The 27,743-nt window shown below is 44.0% G+C and overlaps 1 protein-coding gene across 1 annotated transcript; it reads right to left on the bottom strand.

Moving 5' to 3' along the window:
* LOC144124698 (cytochrome b-c1 complex subunit 6, mitochondrial-like) lies at nucleotides 1-25,956 on the bottom strand. The gene is made up of 2 exons (XM_077657540.1): nucleotides 25,543-25,956; nucleotides 1-141 (listed from the first exon to the last, which is right to left on the bottom strand). The coding sequence occupies exon 1, from the start codon at nucleotides 25,823-25,825 to the stop codon at nucleotides 25,577-25,579; it is 249 nt and encodes an 82-aa protein (XP_077513666.1). The 5' UTR covers nucleotides 25,826-25,956; the 3' UTR covers nucleotides 1-141; nucleotides 25,543-25,576.
* Between the last annotated feature and the right edge of the window lie 1,787 nt (nucleotides 25,957-27,743).

The following is a 27,743-nucleotide window of genomic DNA, read 5'->3' on the forward strand; positions in this document are numbered from 1 at the left end:
CCAGAAGCAGGGCCGTAGCGTCTGTTTATTCTACACACCACTGAAACATCCATTATCTACACTCTTTTCTTCTTTCTTCACAGATGTTCAGTGCAGCTCCCGCCGTGCCTTCAGATGGTCAGCATCCCAATCACTCGGAAACTGCAATAAAAAAAGTATAAAGGATGCATGTGCATATCAATCAAACTTTTGACATCATTACCAAAGCAAGTTTCACTGACATGATGCAAATGAATGTGCAGCCCTGAACATGGAGCTGCAAGACAGTCAATTCAAATGCCTTCAAATGTGCTGGCTGCTTTTGGCATAACCACATAAAGGATTAATGCTATTAGTTCATAACAGGAACCTGCCATGCACAACTGACAGTACAGCTTCATGACTGTTAGAAACATGGAGTTAGTCAGAACAGAGCACCATAAAATTTATGAGGCACCCATGCTATTGTGCATCACCCATGATAGTGCTGTAAAAATTGTCATGAAGTGAGCATAGGCCAAATCAGTGGCATCTCTACACATAGCACAGCTCGGAAAAAGAGATGATGCTCAGTCAACACTCCATGAATTCTGTGCAGCATGACCACTGCAAAAGGAAATGGAACTGCAATGGTTTGAAAATCATTTTTTCACTGCCCATTCTACGGCACTGAATAATGCCATCTGGTCCCATGAATTGTAGCGCAATGGTTTCTTCCAAAGGAATGGTATAATACTTGTGCTCCTGTATTTACAGTGTATACCTGTGCACGTCTTGTCCGTGCCACCACTAATGCTTAAGAGCCTGCTCTGGCACATGCTCCTCAGGGAGGAAAGCTACAAACAATTGGCAGTTTAATCATCATGGGATGCCAAAATCGAATTCAACCAATGCACATGAAAGCGCGAGCACGAAGGCCCAAGGTATGACGTACAGACACCGTGCTACCTACTGCCGGAGCGACTAACAGCAGCTGTAAATTAGCACAGAATGCAGAGTGGAAAAAGCTTAAACACTTTAGCATCCACCCACTACTTGTGCACATTAGTTTCACATTAGTGAGGGTGTTACAAGAAGTACATGCAGAGGATAAGGGGTTGCAATGTGAAATCTACTGTGCTCGATTAAATCTGTCACAAGTGTGCCTTTGCTTTAGAGATATGATGTAAATAAAAAAATGTGATCTGTAGCTGATAAAGGGTTGGTGTCACTTCATCTGCATACAAGTATATTTGCCTCCTATGCTACATTTATGTTTTATACACATATCTACAGCTCCACAATGACATTATTTCAGGGTGACAGTTCAAATAACTGAATGCTAATAATGAGCTACTTCCAACAGAAAGCATATGGTAAACAACAGCACACACATGAAAAAGAAAGCAATTCATTCCTTTCCGGATACCCAAATTGTGGCTGTCATGTGACGATAGAATTATGAAACACACTGGATACTGGCATGAAACTGTGCACCTATATTCTTGCTACCGACATGCATAACGACTGATGCCCAACTGGAACTGCTGGAAACGGGAAAGCTGCAGATAAATTTGCAGTTTGCTGCTAGCTTTGATACACAGCTGAAGTTAGCCATAAGACTACCAGCCTGAGAGCCAGTAACGCTGTGTATTTGTAGTTCACATATACCAACATCCACATCCTGTCCCCTACCCTGTGCACACCAGAGCACAGAATTTATGTGCACAAACTTTGAAGAGCCACCCTGACCAGTTATGACCACAGATGGCTCCCTCAACAAGCACAACCACCACTTCAAGGTACCCACCCACCCTACACCCTCTGAGTGCACCTGCTGCAGATGAAGACTGGTGCAGAATTTTGAAAAGAAATCTGTGCACAAATGCACCAATAGAGTCATTAAAGGCAAACCTGCATTGAACTGTTCATTAGTGATGCTTTTCGTGACCGTGATGCTGCTTAAGGACACTGCACACAGCAAAACAATTCGCAAGTTACCACCACCTGTCTGTGTGTACACCATGACAAATCACCAAAAACCTGAAAAGGCAGCCCTGATCAGTAAGACCAGGCCCTGTTAATATGCCCCAAGCTACACTACCCGAGCACTGCACTTCTCCACTTGCACACTGGCCAGGAATGCGGAAGGATGAAAGAATGATGTGTACTTTTCATTGGCCATAAGCACAGCCACGCAACAGAGTCAATAGCTTTAGGTACATCCCCACAATGGAGTAGATTTCAGCTAAGGGAGTATTTACTCATTTAGCATCCACATGAGTGCAGTGCGAACAAAGTCCCCTCTTCACATTCTCGATAAATTTGACCATGCCTTGCCAACTACTAGCTGCTCTGGGCAAGAAGGCGGTGTTCCCGGGTTCATGCCCCGGGCAAGATGTAACTGTAGTTAACCAGCAATATTTCCAAAAAAGCTACATAGCCTTTTGTAACAGCTGTCTGACTGTGCTCAGGTGAATGCTAATGAGTAATTATTCCTCTAGCAGGCACTGCTTACTAGCCCCTGGGCTTATTTACAGTGCTGAGGTATGCTAGGAGCCTTAACAGGATAAAGCAAGCGCTTTGTTTGCAAACCATTATGCCGAATCACTTTATTTCCACAACAACCAAGGACACCTAACAAATAAGACGCGGTGACCAAAACCTCTATAAAAAATACACAGCCCAACGGGCTTGCTTTTGGGGTGTGCTGGGTGGCTCATTTCACACTGCCAGCATTTGAAATCACTTGCAAGTGGACCTTTGGTCCTCAGCCCTCTACTGTTCAGGACTTTTATGAATGTGACAAGAGCCTGACTGCACTGTTTAGAATCATGGACTGCTATATTTGACAGGGAATTTACATTGAAAATGTTACAGTAAGAATTTATTTTAGGATGCTGGGCATGGCTGGCAAAGGACAGGGTAAATTGTAGAGACATGGGAGAGGCCTTTGCCCTGCAGTAGGCATAGTCAGGCTGATGATGATGAGGCAGCATATACTCCGAAAAGCTTTCAGTTTCACTCAGTTCAGCCAAAGTGAAACAGAAATGTATGCAATAACGTGTTGTGTTGTGTTTTATGGCACATAGGCAGCTAAGGTCATCATGCGCCAAGCTCAAGATACAGAAATGGTTTTCAGTAGAATGTTTAGGAATATGAAAAATCGTTGATGGTGTAGATGGCCTAAAAATATTGAACTTCCTGGTAAAAAAAAAGAGAAGAAGTCTGGAAGTAGCTAATGGTAAAAGCCACAGAGAAGGTAAGGTAGCCTCAGCAGCTATCCTTGGCTTGGCAAGGATCCCGAGTCTCCCAAGTGATCAAATAAGAAGCCTCAGCCTTCTTCTCAGGAATGAGAAAGTGACTGAGGAGTACCATGCAATAAAGCGAACCAGTGGTTCAAAATTTTCAGTTTTTCAAGTACCCCTGCTTCTTTTAAAAAGCTAAAAACGGAAGGTATGTTAACAATGGCATTATCATCTAAGAGCAGTGCTGGATGAAAAGGAATGCATTTATTATAAAATTGAGTAAAATACTTTTTTCTTAGTGTTTCAAGTTTCACACATGAAAATAAAATGTGATTAACAGTAAGATCATCCCTGCATTCGCAAACAGGTTTGTCTTGCTTTGTTAGCAGGAAGTTGCGCGTAAGGTGCGTGTGGCCTATCCGGAGACGGCATAAAATCACTTCCTTAAAACGTTCCTGGTGAACACATGATTTAAATTCACCTAAAACCGGTTTTACCAAGTGTACTTTATTATTCACTTTGCCGTTCCATGCCGACTGCCATTTTTCTCTTAATTTACGTTGTACTAAGTTCATGCAATCCCCAAAAGGTATATTTACTTTTTTTATTTCCTTGCCACGAGCTCTAGCAGCACAGAAATCCGCCCTCTCGTTGCCTCTTATCCCGACATGACTGGGAACCCAGCAGAGTTTTATGTTTTTTCTTTGAGCTGTCGCTGTTACTATCTTGTGTATGATGTCACCAAGAATCGGAGTGACTGCATTTCTAGACTGCAGAGCTGTAAGTATACTGAAGGAGTCTGTGTAAATAATACTGTTGGTGAGGTTTTCGTTTTCTATTTTTTCTACGGCCACACAGACTGCGTAACATTCTGATGGATGAGCACTGTGGAAGTCATACTGTTTTCTCCGACTACCCTCGGACCACTGCGCTTCCTACATACACGCCTGTTTTTAAACCATCTGTATAAAACTGCGTAAAACTACTGTACTTTTCTTCGAGTGCAAGGAATTCTTGTAGTATATGTTGTTTTGGAGTTTGTTTTTTTATGGAACTGAGTAAGAGTTAGATCACAGATTGCAGGAAAATTGTACCAAAGAGGTAGCGGGGATCTCGTCTCCGAGCAATGTCAGGTAATGTATCTAGTACGCCGAGGTTTTGTCACATCTCTTCAAAAAGCAGGAGGAGTGGCCTGATAGCGAGCGGTTTATTGTTAAACAGTGTTCTAGATGGGCACTTTGTGACTACTGGGTAACATAGGTGTTTGGGCAGTGAACAGATTTTTAAAATGTATGAGCAGGTGAGCATGGTTCTATCTGTAAGTGACGGTTCGTTGATTTCTACATAAAGACTACTTTTCGGCGACGTCTAGCAAGCACCAGAGGAAAGACTCAAACCTAAATTATGTATTGTATCTAGTCTTTTCAGGTACGAAGGTCTCGCTGACCCGTAATCTATACTTCTGTAGTCTAAGGTAGAACGAACAACAGACCAATAAATTTGTAAAAGGCACATCCTATCAGAGTACTTTATGTTCAAAGACTGGGGGGCTTTCTTTTTTCGAGCATTAATATGTGGTAGGAACGTCAGCTTTTTGTCAAAGATAATGCCCAGAAATTTTACTTCATTTTTTATAGGCAGTTCGAGTTTGTTTAGATGTAAGCTAGGGTTGGATTGTAGACCTCGTTTTAGTGAGAACAGCACGCCCACTGTTTTCTGTGTGGAGAACTGGAATCCATTTTTGTCTGCCCATGTCTCTAGTTTGTTTATTGTTAGCTGTGTTAGTCTCTCGCATGTTGCTACATTGGATGATGTACAAGCTATTTGAAGGTCGTCGACATAGACTGAGTACATCATGGACTTTGGGATTATTTTCCTTATGGAAATCATCTTTACAGTAAACAGTGTTGTACTTAAAATACACTCCTGAGGAACCCCGTTCTCTTGAACGAAGTTCCTGGAAAGGGTTGATCCCAAGTGTACTTGAAATAAGCGGTCGGAAAGGAAGTCATTCAGGCAGTTCAACATCCTGCCATGGATACCTAGGCCTACTAGGTCGCGGAGGATCCCAAACTTCCAGGTTGTATATTACGCCTTCTCCATGTCAAAGAAAACGGCAAGAAAATGCTGTTTGTGTATAAAAGCTTCTCTTACTGTATTTTCGAGGCAAACTAAATGGTCTGTCGTTGAGTATCCCTTTTTATAACCGCATTGATGGACATCAAGAAGTTCGCGGGATACAAGGACAAATGTTAATTTTATATTAAGGACACTTTCAAAAGATTTCGCGAGGCAGCTTGTGAGGGCTATCGGCCTAAACCTACTTGGGGAAGTTGGTGGTTCCCCAGGTTTCAGGAGTGGCACTATGATGGCTTTTTTCCACTCCTTAGGTATTTTTCCTTCTGTGAATATTTTGTTAAAAAAATTCAAGAGTGCCTCTATGGCAGGCTGGGAAAAATGGGCAAGCATTTCGTAGTGTATCTGGTCGTGTCCTGGAGCAGTTTTTTTGCCGGCATACAATACTTTAGTTATTTCTTGGAGGGTAATTAGACAATTGTATTGTCATTCTCTACATTCACAGATCCCTGGGAGTACTGATTCCACTCCCAGTGCAGAGGTGCAACAGTTAAGCGACGCGCCACTGCCCTGCTATGACAGGTGCTGCCATCGGTGGGGCTTGTGAGACCCATGTTGTTCCTGAGGAATCCCTCGCTACTAAACATTGAACTGCCACGGTGGGCAGTAAATTTGCTCAAATTTCAGTGGGCAGCTTGTGATGACGTCAGAATGTCACGTGACCAAGGAGGTCCAAATGCTAGAAGCAGGTTTCGGACAGACAGACAACCGCTTTTCGGCGGAGTGGAAGGGCTAGGGCACTAAAATGGCAACCACAGGAATCATTCACTCCAGACTCTGGGAGTTAGTGATTACCATTATTCAGCCCAAATGCTGCATTTTACCAACCTGCTTGATTTTGAAGTGGCCTGAATAATGTTTTATTCTAAGCGATAGCATACGACGCTCGCTGCAGCAGAAAGCTGGCATTGCACTGGGGGAAGATAGTAAAGAAATAAAAAAACTTCATAGCTGGGGGAGCCGGATTCGAACCTGCGGTGGCACTAAAAATTTAGTTCCGCTGGCCGCTGATTCAGACCACTACGCTAGCACCATAGGTTTGTTTTTGAGCATGGCATTTATTACAATGAAAATGTATTCTATTTACACAAACCAAATTATTTACAAAGCATTTAGAAAATGCCTTGAAACATCGCAAAAAGAGCAACAGAGTACTAGACGCGAGGAAAGGCTGAGCACATCACCAAGGAGTGCCACTCCAATTTAAAGTAGGTCGGTTCATACACTTCCCTCAGATGGTCAATCTAGGGAGCAAGCTTAACATCCTGCCTGAACACACTCGCAAGCTATGAAGCTGTCATAATGCCGTCGTCTTCGTCACGTACCCGCGTTCACGCGTGTTAAACTGCCAGTATCTCACGCTGTAGTTTGAAAGCGTGATCTTCATTGTCTTCCATCCGTGCCCGTGGAAGCGTAATCAGACGCGCATGCAGCAAACCGCATGAAATGGCGGGAGATTAGAAGCAGTGAAATTCAGAACAACCAATGCTATCGCAATGTCATCGGGTAATGGTAATTAAGCGACCTACAAACTCTCCTTGTTTGAGTCTATTCTGTGTTTAGCACTTGTTATTGTCATGGTAAATGCTATTAGTTTTTGTACACAGACAACGCACTGACTCATATGAGCAGTGCATATAGATAACAATGAAATGTTATAAGTGCAGGGCACACGTATGCATGCAGTGCGTGCCAGAAGTTAAGGCAGAGTGATATCTTGGGGTTCAACTTGTAAATGTCTCGGCTTTGTCTCAAGTATTAGCTCAAACAACACACACACAAACACAACAATATAAGCATCTAGCCTCTTGTCCAATAGTGCCTTGAAGGCTTGTCTTGTATGTTTATTACTCAGTAATATTGCCAGAAGTTGCAGACTACAAAAAATAACGAGTTTTAAAACGACTGTTAATGAGGGTGAGGGAGGGCCAGCAAATTTTCGGAAGTGAGGATGAGGGTGAGAGAGGGCTGGATAACTTTTCAAAATGAGTGCGAGAGTGAGAAAAGGCCATGGATTCAAAATTGAGGGTGATAGAGGAAAAGTAAAAATGAGGGTATTTGCCCACCTCTGGCTGAGTGTGACAGAGCGACAAGCATTTGACAGTCAAGTACACCTGCTGCTATTGCTGCTGCCATGTTCTTTTCTGTCTGTGGGCACAAGTTCCCGAAATGAACAGTGAGTTCTATGGCAGTCCACCATCTACAACTGTGCCTACTGTCAATGTTGTGGGACAATATGCCTTCTTTATAACCAAGTAACTTTGTGTCTGTTCTTGCTTCTTTTTTATCCATCGTTATCTAGTACATTAAAAAGCATGTGCAGACATCAGTTATACCTATCAGTGAAGCTTTTCACAATACACTTAAAGAACTCACATGTGTTAGCCTTAAATAACACCACAGAATAAGTAGTTCGTGTGTCTGCCATGTGCCATTAACCCAAATGTTGCCATTCATGTGTGTTTCTTGTTAAAGGGGCTCTAATAGAGCTGAAATACGCCTGGGTAGTTAAAGCACACCGCTTCACGAATATAGTCCAGCAAGAATTTTATTAATACGCATGGTAGAAGCTGATTTATCTGTAGTCAAAATTTTAATTTCAGCGTTATTGTGCCTCTTCCCCTCCTCTCGTCACTTTTTGCATGCTGGAAGGTCGGCACTCATATGTCGGCCCCACCTCTGGGGGCGGAGTTTCGTGACAGTATGGTGCTACGCGGCTTATTGGCCGCGGCCATGGTAGCTGCCCGGCGTCTTAAAGAATCTAACCAATAGCCATCTTTCAACTTGTATACGCAGGTGCAAGCGACAGGGGAGGTTGTGAGCATGAAAAGTTACTGGAAAGGGCTCGCCAACTTTAACACGTGAGTGTGGGTCCTCTGCTGCTGCAAAAATGTATTATTTTGCTGAGGTTTCCATGGTAATACAATGCAGTGATCAAGTGTGTCAATGTGCTCTCCTGAAAAGGTGTTTCAGAGCCCCTTTAATGCAGAAATGTGTTGTATGTCTACAGCAAAGGTGACAACTGGGCGTACTGTCTTTAAGACAAAGGCGACATGTGTAGCTAAGCCGTTGGTGATCTTCAGCTGAAAGAATCTGCTTTTCTAGATGACATGCTAGTACAACATTGAATTTTATTTGGTGTCCGCCCTTTCACTGGTTTGGGTCATGTGCGAACGCATCTTTGAGTTTTTTTTTGCTTTTTCTTTAAATAAAAAGTTCATAGTCCAGCCTCTGTCCTGTTTTTTTTTCTGTTTTCCTGTGTTGCATCCTTTGGTCTGGTTTTAAGGCCGCTTTTGCAGTTTCATTTCCCGTGTCAGCGAATTTTTAGTCATCTCTAAATGAACAGATGTTTCTTTTCTTTAGTGATTTCATGCCACGTTTTTTAGACTACTGTGACATTACGATGTACCATCTGCGTATACGTGTAATATCTGTGCTGTAATACTGTCGTTTGCTGAAAATATATTGTTTATGCTGTGTTATGCTCTAAAGTTTATGCACTGTTAATATTTAGAATTTCTGCTGTTGTGCACTGCTGTATACAGAGTTTTAGGGAACTGTGGCCTCGTCAGGCTTTACCACCTTTTGTCACAGTTCCCTCTTTCATCTCTGAAAGAAATAAAACCTCAAACCTCCAAGAGATAACAACAAAGTGCACCCATGCTTTCATGAGCATTCAGAGTGTACATGGCATAAAGGTAGGAGGATAGGTTATGCATGCGGTCCAGGTTAGTCTGAAAAGAGCTAAATAAACGGAAGTAGTACATGAAAAGGCAGACAGCATCAACAGAGTAAATTGCCTTCTATGGAAAAGGGAAGATGAGAAATTGATGTAGCCACCACCTCGGAGCATTAAAGGGATATTAAATCCACTCAGGTTAGTATGCCAAGATAGCAAATGTCATTTTTTTTTCAAGAACAGAGCTTGTATTTTTATTCATTGATTTATTACAAATACCTGCAGCACCCACTAAGCATTATCATGGAGGGGGGGGGTATTTAAAAGTACAAGGAAAAAAAGAAAGCTCAAAAGCATCAAATCAGTTACAATAACACAAACCAGTCTTATCGTAGGCGAACAGAAGACAGCGCATAGCAAGCATAAAGCATCAAATTTGAAAATTTGTAACACAATGCAATAAATAGTACACTAGAAGTATGAACTAAAACAGGTTCACGTGATGCTATACCAGATAAAAAATTGGGCACAGACAGTATTTAATGGGAAGGCAAGATAATCGCTGGTCCTTAAGGGTAACGGAGTGGAGAGAAGGCAAGCATAGCAGGGGGCAGCAGAAAGTTAGGTTGGCGGATGAGATTAAGTTTGCGGGGATGCGATGGCCACAGCTAGCTAAAAACAGGGTTAATTGTAGAGATATGGGAGAGGCCTTTGCTCTGCAGTGGGCATAGTCAGGCTGACGATGACTATGATTGTCATCAGAGAGCAAATTTCATTTACAATTTTTCATAGAAAGAATGGAAACTTAAATACATTTATGAGACTTCAGTATGGCCCGACTTCTTTGGAATTGTCTAGTCTCTCGGACTGATAGTGAGGTTGTTTTAAATCTATGTTTTTGCCGATTCTTGTGTTACTTCTCAATGTTTTTCTTTCTTCAGAAAATTTTAGTTGGCCTAGGACCTGTTTTTGTTTTTAAATGATTTAAGCCCACTGTACCTTAGGTGGTGCGGGCTGGGCAGTTTTATTTTTGTTTATTTTTCTTGCCCATTCTACTCTTTGTAAATGCTTTCCAGCATGCAGATAGCCACTTGCACCCCCTCTAACTTATCTTCAAGAACATAAGCCATAAACTACACAGAAGTAAGAGATTGAGTGACGCCACCCACCCTCAAATCCAGTAAGTGTGCCTGGCCGAGTGAACTCGTTGCCACCCTCAACTGGCTCATCACTTTGATGTGCAGCACTACTTTGATGGGAGCTACCACCGAAAAGAATGCAGTGTAATGTGTTTTGCTGAAATATGAAAATGAGAAGTACCACTTGCATAAAATGCTTCAGAAGTGCAATTTCAAAAGCACAAGCCAGGCACTTTAGACCTATATCACTCACTAGTATTCCGTGCAAGATCATGGAACACGTCATATATTCTCATCTCATCTCTTTTTTAGAATCTAACTCCTTTTTCAGCATTGCCCAGCATGGTTTTCGTAAGTCTTTTTCATGCGAAACTCAGCTTATATGTTTCACACATGACCTTCATTGCATCCTTGACCACGGGTCTCAGGCAGATTGCATATTTTTGGACTTCTCGAAAGCGTTTGACACTGTTTCACATGAGCTTCTCTTTCTTAAATTAAGCAATCTTAACATAGACCCTAATGTCCTTGCATGGCTACAATGCTTTCTTTCTAACCGTTCACAATTCGTAACAGCGAACAATATAAACTCTCATTCTTTGCCTGTCCGTTCCGGCGTGCCTCAGGGGTCAGTTCTTGGGCCCCTCCTTTTTCTCATCTATATAAATGACTTACCGGCTAACATTTCTTCTTCAATTAATCTTTTTGCCGATGATTGTGTTATTTACCGCGAAATTAAAGATGGTAATGATGTCTCTTGTCTTCAATCCGATATTAACAAGGTTCTTGACTGGTGTTTTACTTGGAACATGCAACTAAACATTAATAAGTGTAAACATGTACGCATTTCTCGTCTCTCTAATGCCCCTTCTTCTTATCACATTAACAACGTGTCTCTCGAAACCGTGTCATGTTATAAATATCTGGGTGTTTACGTTTCTTGTAAACGCTAATCGCATGCTTGGGTACCTTCGCAGAAATTTCTCACGTTCATCTACTTCAATAAAATTATTACTTTATAAAACATTGGTTCGGTCCAAGTTAGAATATGCTGCATCTGTCTGGAGCCCTGGCATCGATTCACTTGTTTCAGATTTGGAAGCTGTACAGAACCGCGCATGCCGTTTCATTCTTTCTAATTATCACCGAACAAGCAGTGTAACCGCCATGAAATCAAGTTTGTCCCTACCACTTCTTTCCCACCGCAGAACAATAGCCTCATTGTGTCTCTTTCATAAAATTTACCACAACAGCTTTCTCAATCCTAAGTTACTGTCTAGACCATGTTACATATCAGCACGTGTTGATCACCGTCATAAAGTTGGAATCCCATCTTGTCACACCAAATGTTTTCATGACTCATTCATAGCCCGAACTTGTGTCAGCTGGAATCACCTTCCCCACGACATCGCAGGTATTTCCGATAACAATGCATTTCGTAAAGTCCTTAATGTTTCTTTCTGAGTATGTGTCGTTTATTACTGTATAAAAATTGCCTTTTTACTGTCTACACACTGTTTTAATATATCCCCACTGCATTCTAATCTTATTGCCTTCCTGTGTTTTCACTTTTTATGTATTCCTGGTTTATTTTTGTTTTCCCTCCTTGTTGTTGCTGTTTAGGCTGAATTTTTATGTATTCCCACTCCCCTCTGTAATGCCTTCGGGCCCTGAGGGTACAATAAATAAATAAATAAATAAGCTGCCAGGGTTGTTTACCCTCTTTTTCTAAATGGTGACACTTCCATTAGTATGTATAAAGGGTTATGGAAAAATTGGACTTCATGGCAAACACAACCACCGATTGACAAATGTTAGGCCGATGTAATCTGCAGGAAAAGCAGTTGTTTTTATATAAAAATTTCTGTAACTGGCAGAGATTCACCACTTCGATTCATCAAAGGGATGGCATCATAAGAATGGTGTGCCACTACTGGTGTTTTGTGGAAATGTAAATCGGAGAAGAAAGTGGGGTCTTGATTTGCGATTTTCCCAGCAATGTAGTCACCTTTAGAAGCAGAAAAAATGCTGGCAGCACTACTGAAGGGTAACCTATTAGTCTAGTGCACCCCCTTGTTTGTGTTTTAATTTTCTCTTTAGCGTCCCTTTAAAGGGACACTGAGGACAATGAATTTGCCTTGTATCGATAGATTAGCATGTTCTAATGAAAATAATGTCACTTTAGCTGAAAACAGAGCTTTAAAAAGCTAGAAAAGGTAAAAAATAAATATATATACAGGGGCCGCCATCACTGGTCGTCTTTGCAAGCCAAATGCGTTGAGTCGAAAAGTATTTTGCGCATGGATTCCAGGGGCCAGGCTACACTGCCAATCACTTCCAAACAGTGAACACGGCGTCTGTTTCAGTGTGGACGTCACAAGTTTGAATCGAGTGGCAATTTAAGCCCAATTTTCCTTCAAACAAATGCGTCTCTTGATAGTGGACAAACATCAATATATGTAGTCAGAAAGGGCCACTGAACAAATTCTGACTCAGAGCTAAACCAGATGGGGGTGCACTGGGTGTCCTATTAGGCATTCCCCAGTAACCCTGTACACCATTAGTGTGAATGTCAGAAAATTTTTCCCTTCAGTGAGCAGGAAGGCCTCCTGCAAATGAAAAAAAAATGAAGTGGACTGAGAATGAAGTTGACTTTGTACTATGCAGCGATCCATCCTAACACCATACAGGATGTTGGCGAGTCAGGCAAAGTGAGATGTCAAGACCATGGGATGCAGAGGTCCCGTAATAGCCTAGATTTGAGAGGTGGAGGGCAAAAATAGCTTATGCATGAGATAGCAGTAAAGAGAAAATATATCAATTCAGAACCTTGCTCAAGACAAACTATTCCATTAACTGATAAAGAGGGCTGTATTATAGAGGCGATGAATGAAACCCCAATGAATATACATATGGCACAATCCCACGTAACACTGCAAGAAGTGCTTAAAAAAAGACCTATGCACCAAGAGAGACAAGCAGGTCAATTTATTAACACTATGGACACAATTCATTCACTAGTAACATCTGTATTCTTGATGAAATTAACTACCCAGATCGTGAAGAAAGTCTATGCAAAGAGTGCTAGGACACAGGAACTACACAATTACGTTGGTTTTGCACTTTTTATGCTGCATTTTTTGCACCACTTCCCTCTTATGCTTTTATGCGATTAAGGATAAATGAAATGAATTAGTCCTTCACAGGGGTGACAGAATGCTGATCACAAGGAGTGTCAAAGGCAGGGGGACACAATCTCTCTGCTACTTTTCACTGTGTGCTTAATTAAAATAGGCATTCTGAGGGTTGCACCAGCAACAGCTAGCTACAAGAATTGATGGATAAAACTGTAACCTGTGACTTTCTGACAATATTGTTTTGTTATTGTTTGGTGAAGAAATGAAGCATATACATCATGACCTAAATAACAACAGCTAATGTACAACAGTCTGGGCAAGCAGCAAGTTTACGATAGGTTGCATGGATGGTGGATGTCGTAAGGGCACATCTAGACAGGCAAAGCAGTGACTGCGAATCCAAATTACAAAAAAGAAACTATCAAAGGACAAGAATGGGCAGAAATGCATCAAGAAGGCACGCTCAAGTTATAAGCATGAGCTTACCGATATCCCTCAGAAGAAAAGCATTTAACAGTTGCATCCTGTCACTGTGGTGACCTATGGGGGTGAACTTTGATGCTAACAAAAAGCTTGAAACCAAATTTAGAACATCGCAGAATGTAATAGGAAAAAGAATTAAACTGTGACTGCACCCACAGCAAAACAGATGATCAGAGCTAGCTGGTCCACCTTGTGCTTTAGAAATTGTTGCATTTGCTTTGAAAGCTGCTGCCACATGTGAGGTTGCATGGCAGAGGCAATGTACTTTTGTATTGCCTCACTATAGCAGCATAACATACCATTCATGGGTATGTGATGATTGTGTTTGTTTTGGGAAAAACAAAATGAGTGCTTTATGGTGTAAGAAATGTGCTGGCACAGACTTGAGCATCTTGCCGTGCAGCACACCAGTGAGCAATGCCTTGAGAACGTTTGTCCTCTGTTCAATGCACAGGATGTTTGTGTTGCTGGCCTCAGAGCAGCATTCAGAGCATGACGCTCCACCTCGACTAAATTGATGGCCCTCCCACGGCTAGTGGCAGCTTGATCATCAAGCGCGATAGCTGCTACTGCACAGGCATGCAGGGACAGTAAAAGGAACTGCGGAGGGAAGGAGGAATTTATCAAACAAAAGCATGTCTACTGACCGCCTATCGAAGAGCTATCTGTGCAAACATGAGGCTTGTGGGGAGCTACCCCTTCACTGCAGCTGCTTCTCTGCATTACAAGAAGCGACTACGAATTGCAATGCAATAAGAAGAGAATCAAAATAGAATCGAAACTGGAAAAGGATCAGAAAATAACAAGCTTGTATGGCCCGAAGCAAAGTAAAGCAAAGCCTTTCAAGAGCTCCAGAGCCATCTACAAACAACAACATTGAATAAACAATTGTCATTGCTAGCCATACTTTTTTCTGCACTGAAGCCAAACACACACACATGCACAAAAAAACTGATGACAAGCTAGCAGGCCAGTGATTGAAGAGGAACGTTTAACATGCTAACGGTGTTGAATAGCTCAAAAGACTGAAAGTTTATTAGGTGGAAAGGGATCGAAGAAAAAAAAAACGTTTCAACCTAATAAACTTTCAGTTGCATGTCAGTGCTTGTCTTGTTGTGTCTCCCTTGTCCCTGTTTTTCGCGCTGTTCAATGCCGTTAGCATGTCAAACTAAATCGCCCAGCTTGCCATTCTTACTCAATGTTCATCAGTTAAAAAGCGGCAGTCAAGTTGCCATCTTACAGCTGAATGTTCCTAAAGAATGGACCCTGATACCATGCAAACTCCCGTCCCGCACTATCGCTACTTATGACCTATCCTCTGTTTCAGTCTTACCGTGCAACAAAGCAGAAGCAGTGCAATTAGTCCAACAATCATATCCGCTTGTCAAGACCTCGATGAAGGGTACAACAAAAACATGGTAAGGCATAAAATAAAATGCTAGTCATTGCATGTGTTCAAGCCACACAGCAGAATCTCAATGATACAAACCTCATGTGACCAAAAAAATATTCATATCTCCCAAAACGAACAAAATTCATCTGCAGAAGCACAGGAAATGCATTCACGCAGATATGTTTATGGTTGACAGGATTTATTTACAGCCGTGTGCCACTGCTTACTGCGCGTGGTACGCACTACTTGACTGGCTAACGCAACGCCACACAGGTGCAGGTGGCATACCTTGCATCTGGTGGCCACGGATATCAGCAATATATGGGCAGCGTTTAGTGCTTGAGAATGCGGTACAGCTCGCGTGTTCGTATATTCTAACGCGGTGTGGAAGAACATTCAGAACCTCTAATTCTAGGCATTGTACACAATGTCCTCCACAACTGCTGAATTTTACAAATACCTATCTCCTGAAATTTGCATCAACTGTGACCGTATCATCAAGATTCTACAGTACTATGCGAGCTGCAAGTCTTTTTGTCTTTTTGCTTAGATGGCAAACTACCTTCTGGGTACGAATATAGCTAGCACAAATAGGCATACTTGCATTAGCAGTGTTGCACATTAGATATGAAATGGAGTATACATGATGGTATTTCCGGGGCCTGCCATGTGAACCCATCTCTCCTGTATTCAGACTTCACATGCACTCTTGCAAGGACCAAGCACCAGGACCAAGGACCAAGGACCAGCACTGCATGCTAGTGAGACGGTGGGCCACATTACGATCACCATGCTCAAATAGTTGCCTTTTGTGTTCACAATCCCATGGCCACCAACACGTTGCACACTGCATGTGCACACAAAGACAGGTCACCCCTATGTCACCTAAATATTAACTGGGCTGGTGAGCAGAGTAGATCAACCTTTGATGGCCTGTCCCAAGTTTTACTCTGATGGTGAACTTCGACACTATTGCTGTGGCCGTTTCTGCGAACGCATGCGTGCCCATGAAGCTGATCAGGAGCACTGTCAACAAAATGATCCTGAAATGAAATCATCTAACTATACCTTGATGTTGGCAACACCACCCTGTGTATGTTACCGTGAGAACAAGGCTACCTCTCCCTGATGACAAGCAAACCATGATGGCTCTATTAGTACATTCAGGTGTCAATTCAATGGTACTTATATTTGCTTCCAGTGTTAAATTTGTGACGCCTGTTTACAAGGACCTCATGCTGCTCCTCAAGCACAGCCATTCAGTTCACCAGGCGAAAAGATGCGTGAACCATGATTGTGGCATTCCAGCGAATACAATGCCAACCTGTTTAGCTTTGTGTACGTGTGCAACAGCCTCTCAGAGATGCTGTGCATGTCAGTGGTGGCTGCATGCTTAACCCCCTTTGTCATCAGTAATGTCACAGTAACGTGGAGCCGTGCATCCAGCCAGTGCTGAAATTCTTACCACCTTTGATGGTAACCTGGCATTTCTTTTAATTTGTGCTCCTGTACTTTTCAACAATGGCCCTGGCATTTCTTTTAATTTGTGCTCCTGTACTTTTCAACAATAGCCCAGAAAAGTTTATAACTGATCAATGAAAAGCACATAATGCTCAGCTCATGCAGGGGGTAATGACGTGTGGCCGAAGCATTCCTCTCCAAACAAAACAGGTTAACAACGTCCCTCAGCAAAAGCACAGTACCCTGTAAAGGCCACAATTGAAAGCAACTTGCAGGAAGCACCAGCCTCTGAGAGCGTACTTGAGCACAGCCCCACTCCACAGCTAGAATGACTTGTTTAAGAGTGCGCTCAGGCTGGAGTGGATTTTCAGAGCACACATTGCTGACTGAATGTGTGGCTTGCGAGCAGTAACTTCAGAGGCACAAAAGATTAAAACACACAGAAGTTCACTGCAGCTGTTACAATACTACAGATAATTCTATATTTGCTTTCTGTATAAATACGAATATGCAAAGAACCACAAGAAATTAGCAATGCACGCAACTAATGTTGTGAAGTATAAGCGACACAGGGGATACTTCAGTGATGTCAGTGTTTGTTGCATGGATTCTGGATAAGCTAGAAACTTGTATTGGCTTGCAATACTTTACAACAATAAATAAACTGCTTCAGTCACTGCAGAAAAAAAAAAAGATACATTTTACTGTGCAAAACAATCTACCTGCTGAAGGTCATGTTCAACTCACTCATTTTTCACATGGTTAAAGTTGTCATGTGCTCCCTTCTCTATACTACAGTAAAACCTCTTTACGGAGTACTAGCTCAAGTGGGAGTTCCACTTAGGATGCAGTCACATGAAATCCCTGACTCACCTTCCATTAAAATTCATGGACTTGGTGCTCACTTACAGAGCAGTGGCTTGTCCTGAATGTCTTGGTTAGTGTACCTATCATCACATACGAGGCTAAAGTCATCTCTCATAAAGCAGCCAGGAACTAAGCTGTGCGCAGGAAGGAAACGTCACCAGCATGTGACGAGCATGCTTGCAGCTGCTCACACGCCCAGAGAGAGAGAGAGCATACACTCCTTTCGAATCTGGGTGCGTCAGCATAACCCTGCCACTAAAGTCACTGTACCTGCCACCACCCTAATCAGAGGCACTATTGTCTAAGGGGTCACGGTCCGAGCTACACACGTGTACCCATTGCAAGAGCTATTGCTTATCACTGTCATGTGACCCGGCTTCTCCGCAGCCCGGTGGCTCCACAGTTTAGGCTGGCTCGAGCAAAATTTCGTTTTGACCACTGTGCGGCAGCTAGCATTGCCGCGTTGCAGGCAGACCGCCATCACTGCACGGCTGTGATTCGGCGCCACCTAGTTGTGCTACCGCATTGTTGGCATTCGCATGGATTGTGCCCTTCCCACGTCTAGTGCTTCCTAGTGACATCTCTCTCCAGCAGTCACTGTCAGGGCGCAGCATGTCTCACGTTGGGGCGAAGCTCCAACTGGTGACCATCACCGATGGTGACACCTGTGCAGAGCTCTTCGCAGAAATTATGCACTGAGAAAGTGCAGTGGAAACAGTCACTCTGCATGTCTTGCACAGGTAGCGCAAAAAAAAAAAAAAATTAAGATGGTGACACCTGTGCAGAGCTCTTCGCAGAAATTATGCACTGAGAAAGCGCAGTGGAAACAGTCACTCTGCATGTCTTGCACAGGTAGCGCAGTTGAGACTTCTCCAGTGTGGTCAGATAGTAATATTGAAGCCTCTTTCACTGGCGAAACGCCACCCAATGCGAGCGACGCCAACATGGAAGCTGAAGACAGCCTGGGCCCTACTGCCTACTGATGGAGAAACTGCATGTGCGCTAGACGTGCTCTGCATGCTAGCCAAAAATAGGGGGCTCATAAAGCAGGTGGGACTCTGTTTAAGTGCTATGCGGTTGCACTAGAAGCAGTGAGGCTGAGGCATAATTGATTGATTCCTGTGGTCCTATCTGAATAAAAGCTTCCGCGTTTGCCTTCCTTCCATGAACACTTCAGGCTCCGCCTTTTACCAAGCTGGTGGATATATTTAGGCCATTTTAGGTCTCACAAGGCATGCCTTAACAAGATTTCACTGTACAAGCAACCATTTATTTGCCTTTTAGTGCCATGCAGCCCAAGGTGCCACTCTGGATTTCAAAGAGCACTCTTTGCAGGTGAATTTAAGCACTTGACAGGGCATACAACTCTAAAAAACAATAACAGATATGCTAGGCAAGCATCAAACATGCTGTGAATTTCAGGGCTAGCTAGGTGCCTAACCCTACCTCACTATGACCTTACCGACAGTCAAAGCAGTTAAGCATTCTGCTCCCACTGATATGCGCAGCATCCTTGAGTGTCTATCGAAGATCGAACATACAAAGCTGTGCCTTGACGTTGAACCCACTAAATATGTACTTGAATGCCTGATAGCCACTATTGTGGCTCGCCTTCGCCTCATACCTGGCTGAGTTGTATTGAACAGTGGTGTTCAGGGCGCGGTAAAAGTAAGTGTGTCATGAATGGAACATGCGAAATCAGATGGGTTATTGATAAACTGATGCCACAACATAGCACGTTGTTGATTAGCTTGCCATCAGTACCTAGGAGATGTGTTCTCACGAGCACATACCTCAGGATGCTTTGAGGTGTCACTTTTTTTGCGGTTTCATGGGATTGCGCTTCAGGATCCTTTTGTCAGTGCTGCTTCTAATTTGCTGCATGACACATACCTCAAGTTCTTCTCACTGCCAATGCCTGCGCTGACAAGCACTGGTCACGATGACTGCCACAAAGTTCTTCGCCAAAGCTGTGTTTAGGACAGGTCATTAAAGATCAGTCTACTCACCACGTCAGCAGAGATGTTATCGAGGTGGCTTAAAAGAGTGCCCCAACTTCGTTTTGTTGCCCACCTTCTCATACACATCTTTGCCGTCGTCTGTGTGAGCATGCAACACCCTGCTGGTAACATGATTGTGGTTGGCATAAGCTGGCCCACCATCAGCTAATAATGTAAAAAAACAAGGCTCCTTCCGGTACTGCCTACCCTAAAAATGCTAAATCAGCACTCAGTTATCCAAGAGGTGCCAGTTTACAAATGACAATGGTAAACTGGCCCAAGGCACTGAAAAAACCCGCCAGCTTGCAGACCTACAAACTGTTAAAGGAACACAGAGGACAACGGTAAAAATTTTTTGCTTGTTAGTAAAAGCCCATAGTTCGGTATTTCATGGCTTTGTTGCCGCTTGTCCGGCAGCGAAAGGTGCATTTATTGCTAAGAGATTTGGATTCGAAGCCGCAAACATTTTTCCGCCCGTTCTAATTCAAACTTCGGACTCTACACTCATGAAATAGGAGAAAAATGCCGCAAACTGGTGGAAACGTGGACTCTGTGATTGCAGGCAGTGAGCGCTGCGCTGCCACCTAGCAGCAGCCGAAATCAAAACTACCACCGGCCGGACGTTGAAGGCCTCTATCAGCCATAGTCGGTTCATTTACGTTTTGTGCCAACATTATGATGGGTGCTGTTCCTGATTTTTAGCAACAAAGTTCTCTCAAAGAACTTCTGCCTGCATTTCAGTGACGTCAATCCCACACAGCGTGCGATGCTTTTGTGGGCTGAGGTGGCCGGTCTGGCAAGACAGTATGAGCGCCGAGGAGTGCGCAGCATCGCTATCACCGCTTAGCCACCGTCACGACTGATGTGTAGAGACTGGTAGGTGCAGGCATATTTAGATTGTGTTATAATAGTCCTAGCAGATCTAGTTATGCAGCCCAGTGTCTTGGTGCGTTTGTTAACATGGACGCATGTCAAAAATTACATATGCACACTTGTTTTCCTTGTCGCAGGCGCGTGCCTTTGCATGAACTTTGTCGAGAAACACTGAGAGAGGGACATGGAGTTCCTCTGCTACTCCGCCCTTGTAAATCGAGGTGTGTCAGAAACGAAACCACGTGAATGCGCAAGCACATAGCTATGAGGCACCCCAAAATATACCGAAACTCAGCTGGCCACCTGTTGTGCTGCCAATTACAGGATTCCTTGGCTTCCAACGTTCAGGCTGTTTTTTTTTGTCTTCCCCATGTGATAAAAGTGCAGTTGCGGTTTCAAAACAAAATTCATATACTTCAATATCAATTAAATGCGTAACCTTCATGCACGTTTGTTAGTTTCGGAGATTAGTGGTGTTTTTTTTGTGCTTATTTTGACATCACGCTTCTACTTGCGAGTTTGGCCTGTGGCGGCGATACCTGTATTTTAGTTCGAGCTCTTTCCTACCTTAGAAGGGCTTTGTTCTCAGTAAAAGATGGGGTTTTTGTGTTCAGGAGCTGGTATTCTATAGATACAAGCCAACTTTAATTTCTCCTCAGTGTCCTTTTAAGCCTCAGCACACCAAGTACGCCTAAAGGTACAATCTTTGCCGCAGTGTACCTGCAGTACTGTGCATCTTTATCGTGTAGACTTCTAAACTCTTCCTGCCTCAACCATTAGCTTGTTTGAGATGAAACTGTGCACAGAGCTTGGGCATTGCGGTAACTTTTGTCTTCATAGTTAAGTTTGACAACAGTACTCGCCTAGTTCAGGCGCACGTGAAGCAAAGCCATAATCACCTGCACCGAGCCTGAAAAAACGAAAGCCGCCAACGTCAGGTTTTCATTAATCGAAGGGAGCTGGTGGTGCCATCTGTTGCCTGCAGAAAAAGCACCACGATGCAAAAGACGCCGAGGCAAGCACTGAAAGGGGCGTGGGTCTTCTGTTGGAGGCAACCCGTCACTGGCGGCTTTTCAGCTGGTCTATTTTAGTGCAAACACTTACGTGTTTGCATCATGCATGGCTGAGCCAGGTAAGTACTGTTGTCAAACTTGCTATGAAGCAAATGCTGCCACAATACGGAAGCTCTGTGCACCGTTTCACTGCAAATGAGCGAGCAGTTACGGATGGAAAAGTTTTAAAAACCTTCACAATAAGCATGAACAATACTGTACAAGCTTTGAGATCAAAAAGAAGACGCTTAGTTTCCGTCCACCAGTACAGCTGTTTCCAAAAGCTACTCTTGTCACTGCTGCTTTAGAGACACATTTCGCTCAATGAGAGATTGGATTGGTTTTTGAGGGTTTAACGCCCCCAAGCTGACTCAGGCTATGAGACTGGTTAGTTGGTTGATTGACTGGTTGGTTGGCCATAGCGAAGGTCTCCGGAGATTTCGGCCACCTGTGGTTCTTTAACGTACGCTGACATTACACGGTTCATGGGTCTCTAGAATTTCACCTCCATCGAAATTCTATCGCCGCGGCCAGGATCGAACCCGCGTCTTTCGGGTCAGCAGTCGAGCACCATAACCACTGAGCCACCAAGGCGGCTGCTCAATGAGATTAGCAACCAAGTTCTTCCAGAGGGGACTTATGTGCTCTCTGTGAACCACCGCAGCCAGAGTTTAGTCACACAGCAAGCAAAAAGGCACTGGCGCACTCTTTGAGCAGTGTGTTCTCTGGTGTCCCCTGCCCACTGTCATAATTTGTTTTCTCACTTTACTCTGCTGTTCCAAATGAACAACAGGTGTTACACTGCAGTTTTTGTATGCCTCAAGTCATCTCAACAGCGTCTCAACTAGCCTCTGATATAATGGCTGCTGAAATCAAGACTGAAATAACATGACAAATTATTAAATTACAAGGTAACCAAGAAACTTCATACCTCTTAAGTCGTGTTGGAAAAAATGAACACTGATATGCAAATAACCTCCAACGCTGTCAGAGGCTATCAAGTAACAAGGAGTGATGATAGCCTGTTCGTCACTGGTAAAGTGCTTACCAAAGATGAAAAGTGGGTTTTGTATGACACCCTTCGCGTGACAGAAAGAATCGCCAACACAAATTAATGCAAAGAGAGTGACACAGACAAACGGTTCCCGATTAATTTTTATTGCTGCCGATAAGTTTGGTATGGTTTGGTTTATGGGGGTTTAACGTCCCAAAGTGACTCAGGCTATGAGGGAAGCCGTAGTGAAGGGCTCCGGAAATTTCGACCACCTGGGGTTCTTTTATGTGCACTGACATCGAACAGCACACGGGCCTCTAGAATTTCGCCTCCATCGAAATTCGACCGCCGCGGCCGGGATCGAACTCGCATCTTTCGGACCGGCAGCCGAGCGCCATAACCACTCAGCCACCACGGCGGCCTTTGCCGCTGATAAGTGCTTGTCCGTGTCATTCTCTTGTATTTGTTCATGCCGGCACTAATTTTTTCTGTAGCATGAACAAACTCACGAAGCAAGCAAGAAGTTTTACATAGATGCCTCCCAAGCATGCTCATCAGTAGTTGTCACCATGGGACCCTGTGACTCACACTGGAAGACGTGTTCTACATCCACGGAAGAACTTAATTTCTATTTGCCACTGCCATAGCTGCGACTACTGTGAGGGTGCAACATGCATGTATTTGTGACAGGCAATGTTCCTGCACACACCCTCACCATTCTTTTGGTACATGGGCAACAATTTCCAAATCACAGATCACTACGACTTCAATGTCATGCAAAAACCGCAAGAACATTTTTGGATACCTCGTAAAAATTATTTACTAGGCTTTAGAAAATTTCAAGTGGCAATCCATGTTTACTGATGTCATGGGCATCATTCCAAAGAACACGCACCCAAAAATTCTTGTCCCTACTCCTTCCATGAGTGCCTGGGCAAGCACAAGCTTTTGTTAAAAAGCATAGAAGGTGCACACCTACTTGCCCACTGTCTGTCTGAATGCAGAGTGTTGCCGAAGTGTCATAATAAATAGTGCATGTGAACTTATTGAAGCGTTTGGTTAAGAAGAGAGGTTTGGTTTGGTTTATGGGGGTTTAACGTCCCAAAGCGACTCAGGCTGTGAGAGATGCCGTAGTGAAGGGCTCAGGAAATTTTGACCACCTGGGGTTCTTCAACGTGCACTGACATCGCACAGTACATGGGCCTCTAGAATTTCACCTCCATCGAAATTCGACCGCCGCGGCCGGGATTGAACCCGCGTTTTTCGAGCTGGCAGCCGAGCGCCGTAACCACTCAGCCACCGCGGCGGCTGATTAAGAAGAGAGAAAATGACTGTACTAGTTATATGCCAGTGGTTCTGAGTGGAAGTGAGGTATTTTATATCAGATCTGTTTCGGTAACCAAGAGACTTATGATGCGTCTTCTGATCAGAGGCTGCCCATGGGTACAGGAGCACATGTATGATTTCTGCCTAACAGAACTTTGTTGAAAGTTAGCACCGATCCTGTCTTCTCCCTATATCCATGTCTTTGGTATGCATTACTGCTATCTTCCCTTATTTATGAAAGGCAGCCAAGCAACAACAAGAAGTAGTGCCCTCGTGCAGTGCATACTGCTTTCAAAAATAAATAAGCAAGGCCATTTTCAGCTGGTTTCTCCTCAGAGGTATCACCAGCAGCAATGGCTAAATGCTCCCTTAAAAATGAGAAAATGCACGGCCTGGAGGACTGAGTTGGGATTCATGAAAATGAAATACATAGTTCAGATCGACGCCATAGTGTCCGCCATCTTTGGGTTGTAGCGAAAGCCAGGCGATTTTCCTAATCCGCTTATTGCCAACTGGTCACTTTTTATGGCAATGTGGCAGAGGCTAAGCAGGAAAGGGGAGATGACCCTTTGTTCCTGTTCTGTTGTTCAGGCACGAGGTGCAGAGTGGGGAATGGTAGTGATTGTAGGAAGTAGCAGAGATGGTGCGAGGTTCCTAGTGCTAAGGAGGCCACTCCCCACGCCACTAAGACAAAGGACCGTTTCCTGCCTAGTCTCTGCTGCACCCAAACATGGGGCTCGTGACATCACATGAAAACAATCTACATGAAGTGAGTGGTCCACTACATGCGTGGTTGCCCACTACTCGAAGAAGGCGATGGGAAGACATGAGATCCACTGTGTAGCTTTCCTGTTGGATCTTTTATCTTCATATCTGTAGTCCATGCTGGCCACCAATTTAGGCTGCGTTGCCAACTTGGTAGCTTTATGGAAACTGAGAAGCGCATGTACTATTTGCCGTGGCAAACTGCCAGAAAACTACAGCATGAAGATGAGCAAATTCTGGTTACAGTCTTTGAATGACAGCAAAGTCAACGGACACTGAGAGATTCAATACGACTAACCATTATTAAATTGACTGAAACTGAGCACCAGGCAAAAAAAAAAAAAAGAAATAGAAAAACTGCACAGGCTCAATGCTAGACTTGAAACTGTGGTTCAATTCAAGGAAGAACGACCCAGCAAACATTAGAGAGCATGTGCAAATGGCAGTACAAAAAAAATTGCAACTGGGAGCACACGCCTAAAATGCTGTTAAAAGTCACGCTTCTCTCATGTTTTTTCACAGTCATTTGCACATGCTCAGCACTGTTAGCTGGGTACTGCTTTGCTGAATGAAACCACAGCTGTAGCTTCTTCGCTATTTGTCCACGTTGTCTAACATTCAATGCAAATCACATACCAATTCCCCCCATCAATACTCTCCGATGCATTGTTTGCGGAGCACCCAGCAGTCCAAGCTTGGGTCTCCAAATAAATGCTTTACTTTCTCTCTGAAGCACCCAACAAGACCAAAACTGCGAGCGTGAGGACGACTAAATGGTTCTTCAAACAAGTTGGCGATCTATACCCTCACATCCTCATTTCCTAAATGCGTCTACTCGTCAGCGGCAGGCCTCCGGATTTCCAGCGCTAACATTTTCCAAAGACTAGTTTCGCAGCGGTGAATGGAAAGTAGTACACAAACGCAGACAATGCACTGCGCAGGGGGGACTCCTGTATGAATGAACCGCGCGTAAGGGCGACCAGAGAGGGCACTTAAAGAGGAAAGAGCGTAGGCCTAGGTGCGATACCTACCCCCAATGAAACGGGAGAGGATGCAAGAGGTGCTCTACTTGAGGTGCTTGAAGATTTCCTTGGCGGCACAGTGGTCGACGCAGTGAAGGAAGTCGAACAGCTCCTCCGTGCACGTCTCGAGCGTCTGTGACCGACTGTTGACGCGGTCATTGCATTCCTGCAGCTTGTCGCCGTACGCGGAGCACTTGCCTTCCGCTCGACACTTCTCCTTGACCGTGTCCAAGGGGTCCACCAGGTCCTCTTCCTCGTCGGAGGCCTTCACCACGGGCTTGACCTTATCCATGGCAGGGTGTGTGTGTGTGTGTGTCCGCGATTTCACGGGCTCCCAACGAACACCTAGGGCGGAATCACAGCTGCGCCGGCAGAAGTCTGCACGAGGAGGAGGACACGGTGACCTGCCTGTTACAGTGTTGGCCGACGCGTTTCGAGAATAGGCCACGGTACATAAGACTACAAACCGCTATTGACAGTCTTGCCGAAATGTAAGCATTAAAGAGGACTAAAATTCTTAATAATGTAAGTACTGAATGCAAAAACAGCTATCTCTACAAACTACTTCGCACAGTTATTTAGTAGACCGTAGCAGACAACAACAACAGACGACACTATTTAAAACTTTATTACACATATATCACAATGCAGAAATCTTTGATCTTACTGGAGTGCGGATACTGCATTTCGGTTGAATGTTTTATTCTTTTCAATGATGCTTCAGATATTGCTATACATGCATTACTACGCGCTATTCGCCTACGAACGTTAAACTAACCTTTTTTCGGTTTTGGTTTCAATGACTGATCGTTACTATTTTTTTTTTAAGCGGGCTGGATGGCATCGGCCCCATAGGGTTTATGTTTATGATTGAGCGATAGATTGGGGCCGCAATGCCTCCGAGCCGGTGCTCAGAAAGTGACGTCAAACACTACGCGAGTGGCACGTTCACTTGCACCTCAGCCGAACGTGCGAAACGACTGCAGTCAGCAATTTGTACAGTTAGCAACAACCTCTTCAGTAAGAGCGCGCGCAGGACCCGCGTTTACAGAAACGGTGGGAAATGCGGGAACCGCGAGCATGCTCATGAAATGCTGCGATTATGCTAGCAGGTTTGTCAGAGACAAGACCACGGCGTTATACTCGCCGGTTTCGATGCATACGCTTTAGAGCAGCTAGAGTGACTCCCAAAAATATCTGCCTACAATTCTCAATCCAGTCTCAGCTCCCCACATTGTCGCTTTATTCACATATATCTTTTAACCTATGCTCGCGTTGACGAAAAATACGATCTCCTTAAGTGCAGGCATGCCGGATGAACCGCATGTGCCGTTCGTTGCACTAAAAACATTGACAAACCTTCAATTTTTTCATAAGTGCAAAGCACATATGGCTCGCCGGCCGGTGGCTGCGTGATTGCAGCGCGAATAAATAATGCATTGCAATGCTTCGTCTGTTTTTTCTCTTTGTCGATGCTTCCTATCGGCCACTGTGTAGTGAAATTGTCTGCGCCAACAGCGTCGTCTGCCCGCGACGTCTGCTAGCGCGCGCTGCACGACGGGATTGCACCGCGCTCCACCGTTCTGTCTCCACAGTGGCGCGCACGCGTGTCGTGCTCGTCCCAGCCGAACCCCAACCGAACGTACGGCACTGCACGAGTGGCATCCAGCCGAACGTGGGGCCCCACACGAGTGTGTGGAAAACTCAACGAGTGCCGTCAGCCGAAGACATCATTAGTTTGTTTCGCTTCAATCATTTTAAGGCGAAAGCCACTTGCCTCATTGGTCCGCCGGAAGTGCCCGTTCGCAGGAACGGACACTTCGCAGGGCGGAAGGTTCGCCTCACCTGTCAATCAAATGACGTTATCAAAACTGAATTAAAATAGAAAATGAAACAGAATAAAAAACCATAAAAACATTAAAAATTGTGAAAAATAGAAAAATAAATAATAACAATATAAGTAAAAATAAATTGAACTGTAAAAGGTAAATAACACAAAAAGTTTAAAAATACAACGCGTACTGCCGTCGTGGGAAAAAACCTGCGTTCTCTAAAGTTCCACGTTTTCGCATTCGTGCACGTCAGCAGACTTACGCGCCCTCAGAATTTTTTTTTCGTCATCCTAGTGTCTTTCTAGGACAATGCCTACTATTTTTGCCATTGACTGCTTTAGATGAACCGAAAAGTTTTCGAATAAGACGTTTCAGAAC

Source organism: Amblyomma americanum, chromosome 3 (genome assembly GCF_052857255.1).
Source record: "Amblyomma americanum isolate KBUSLIRL-KWMA chromosome 3, ASM5285725v1, whole genome shotgun sequence".
Classification (NCBI taxonomy): domain Eukaryota; kingdom Metazoa; phylum Arthropoda; class Arachnida; order Ixodida; family Ixodidae; genus Amblyomma; species Amblyomma americanum.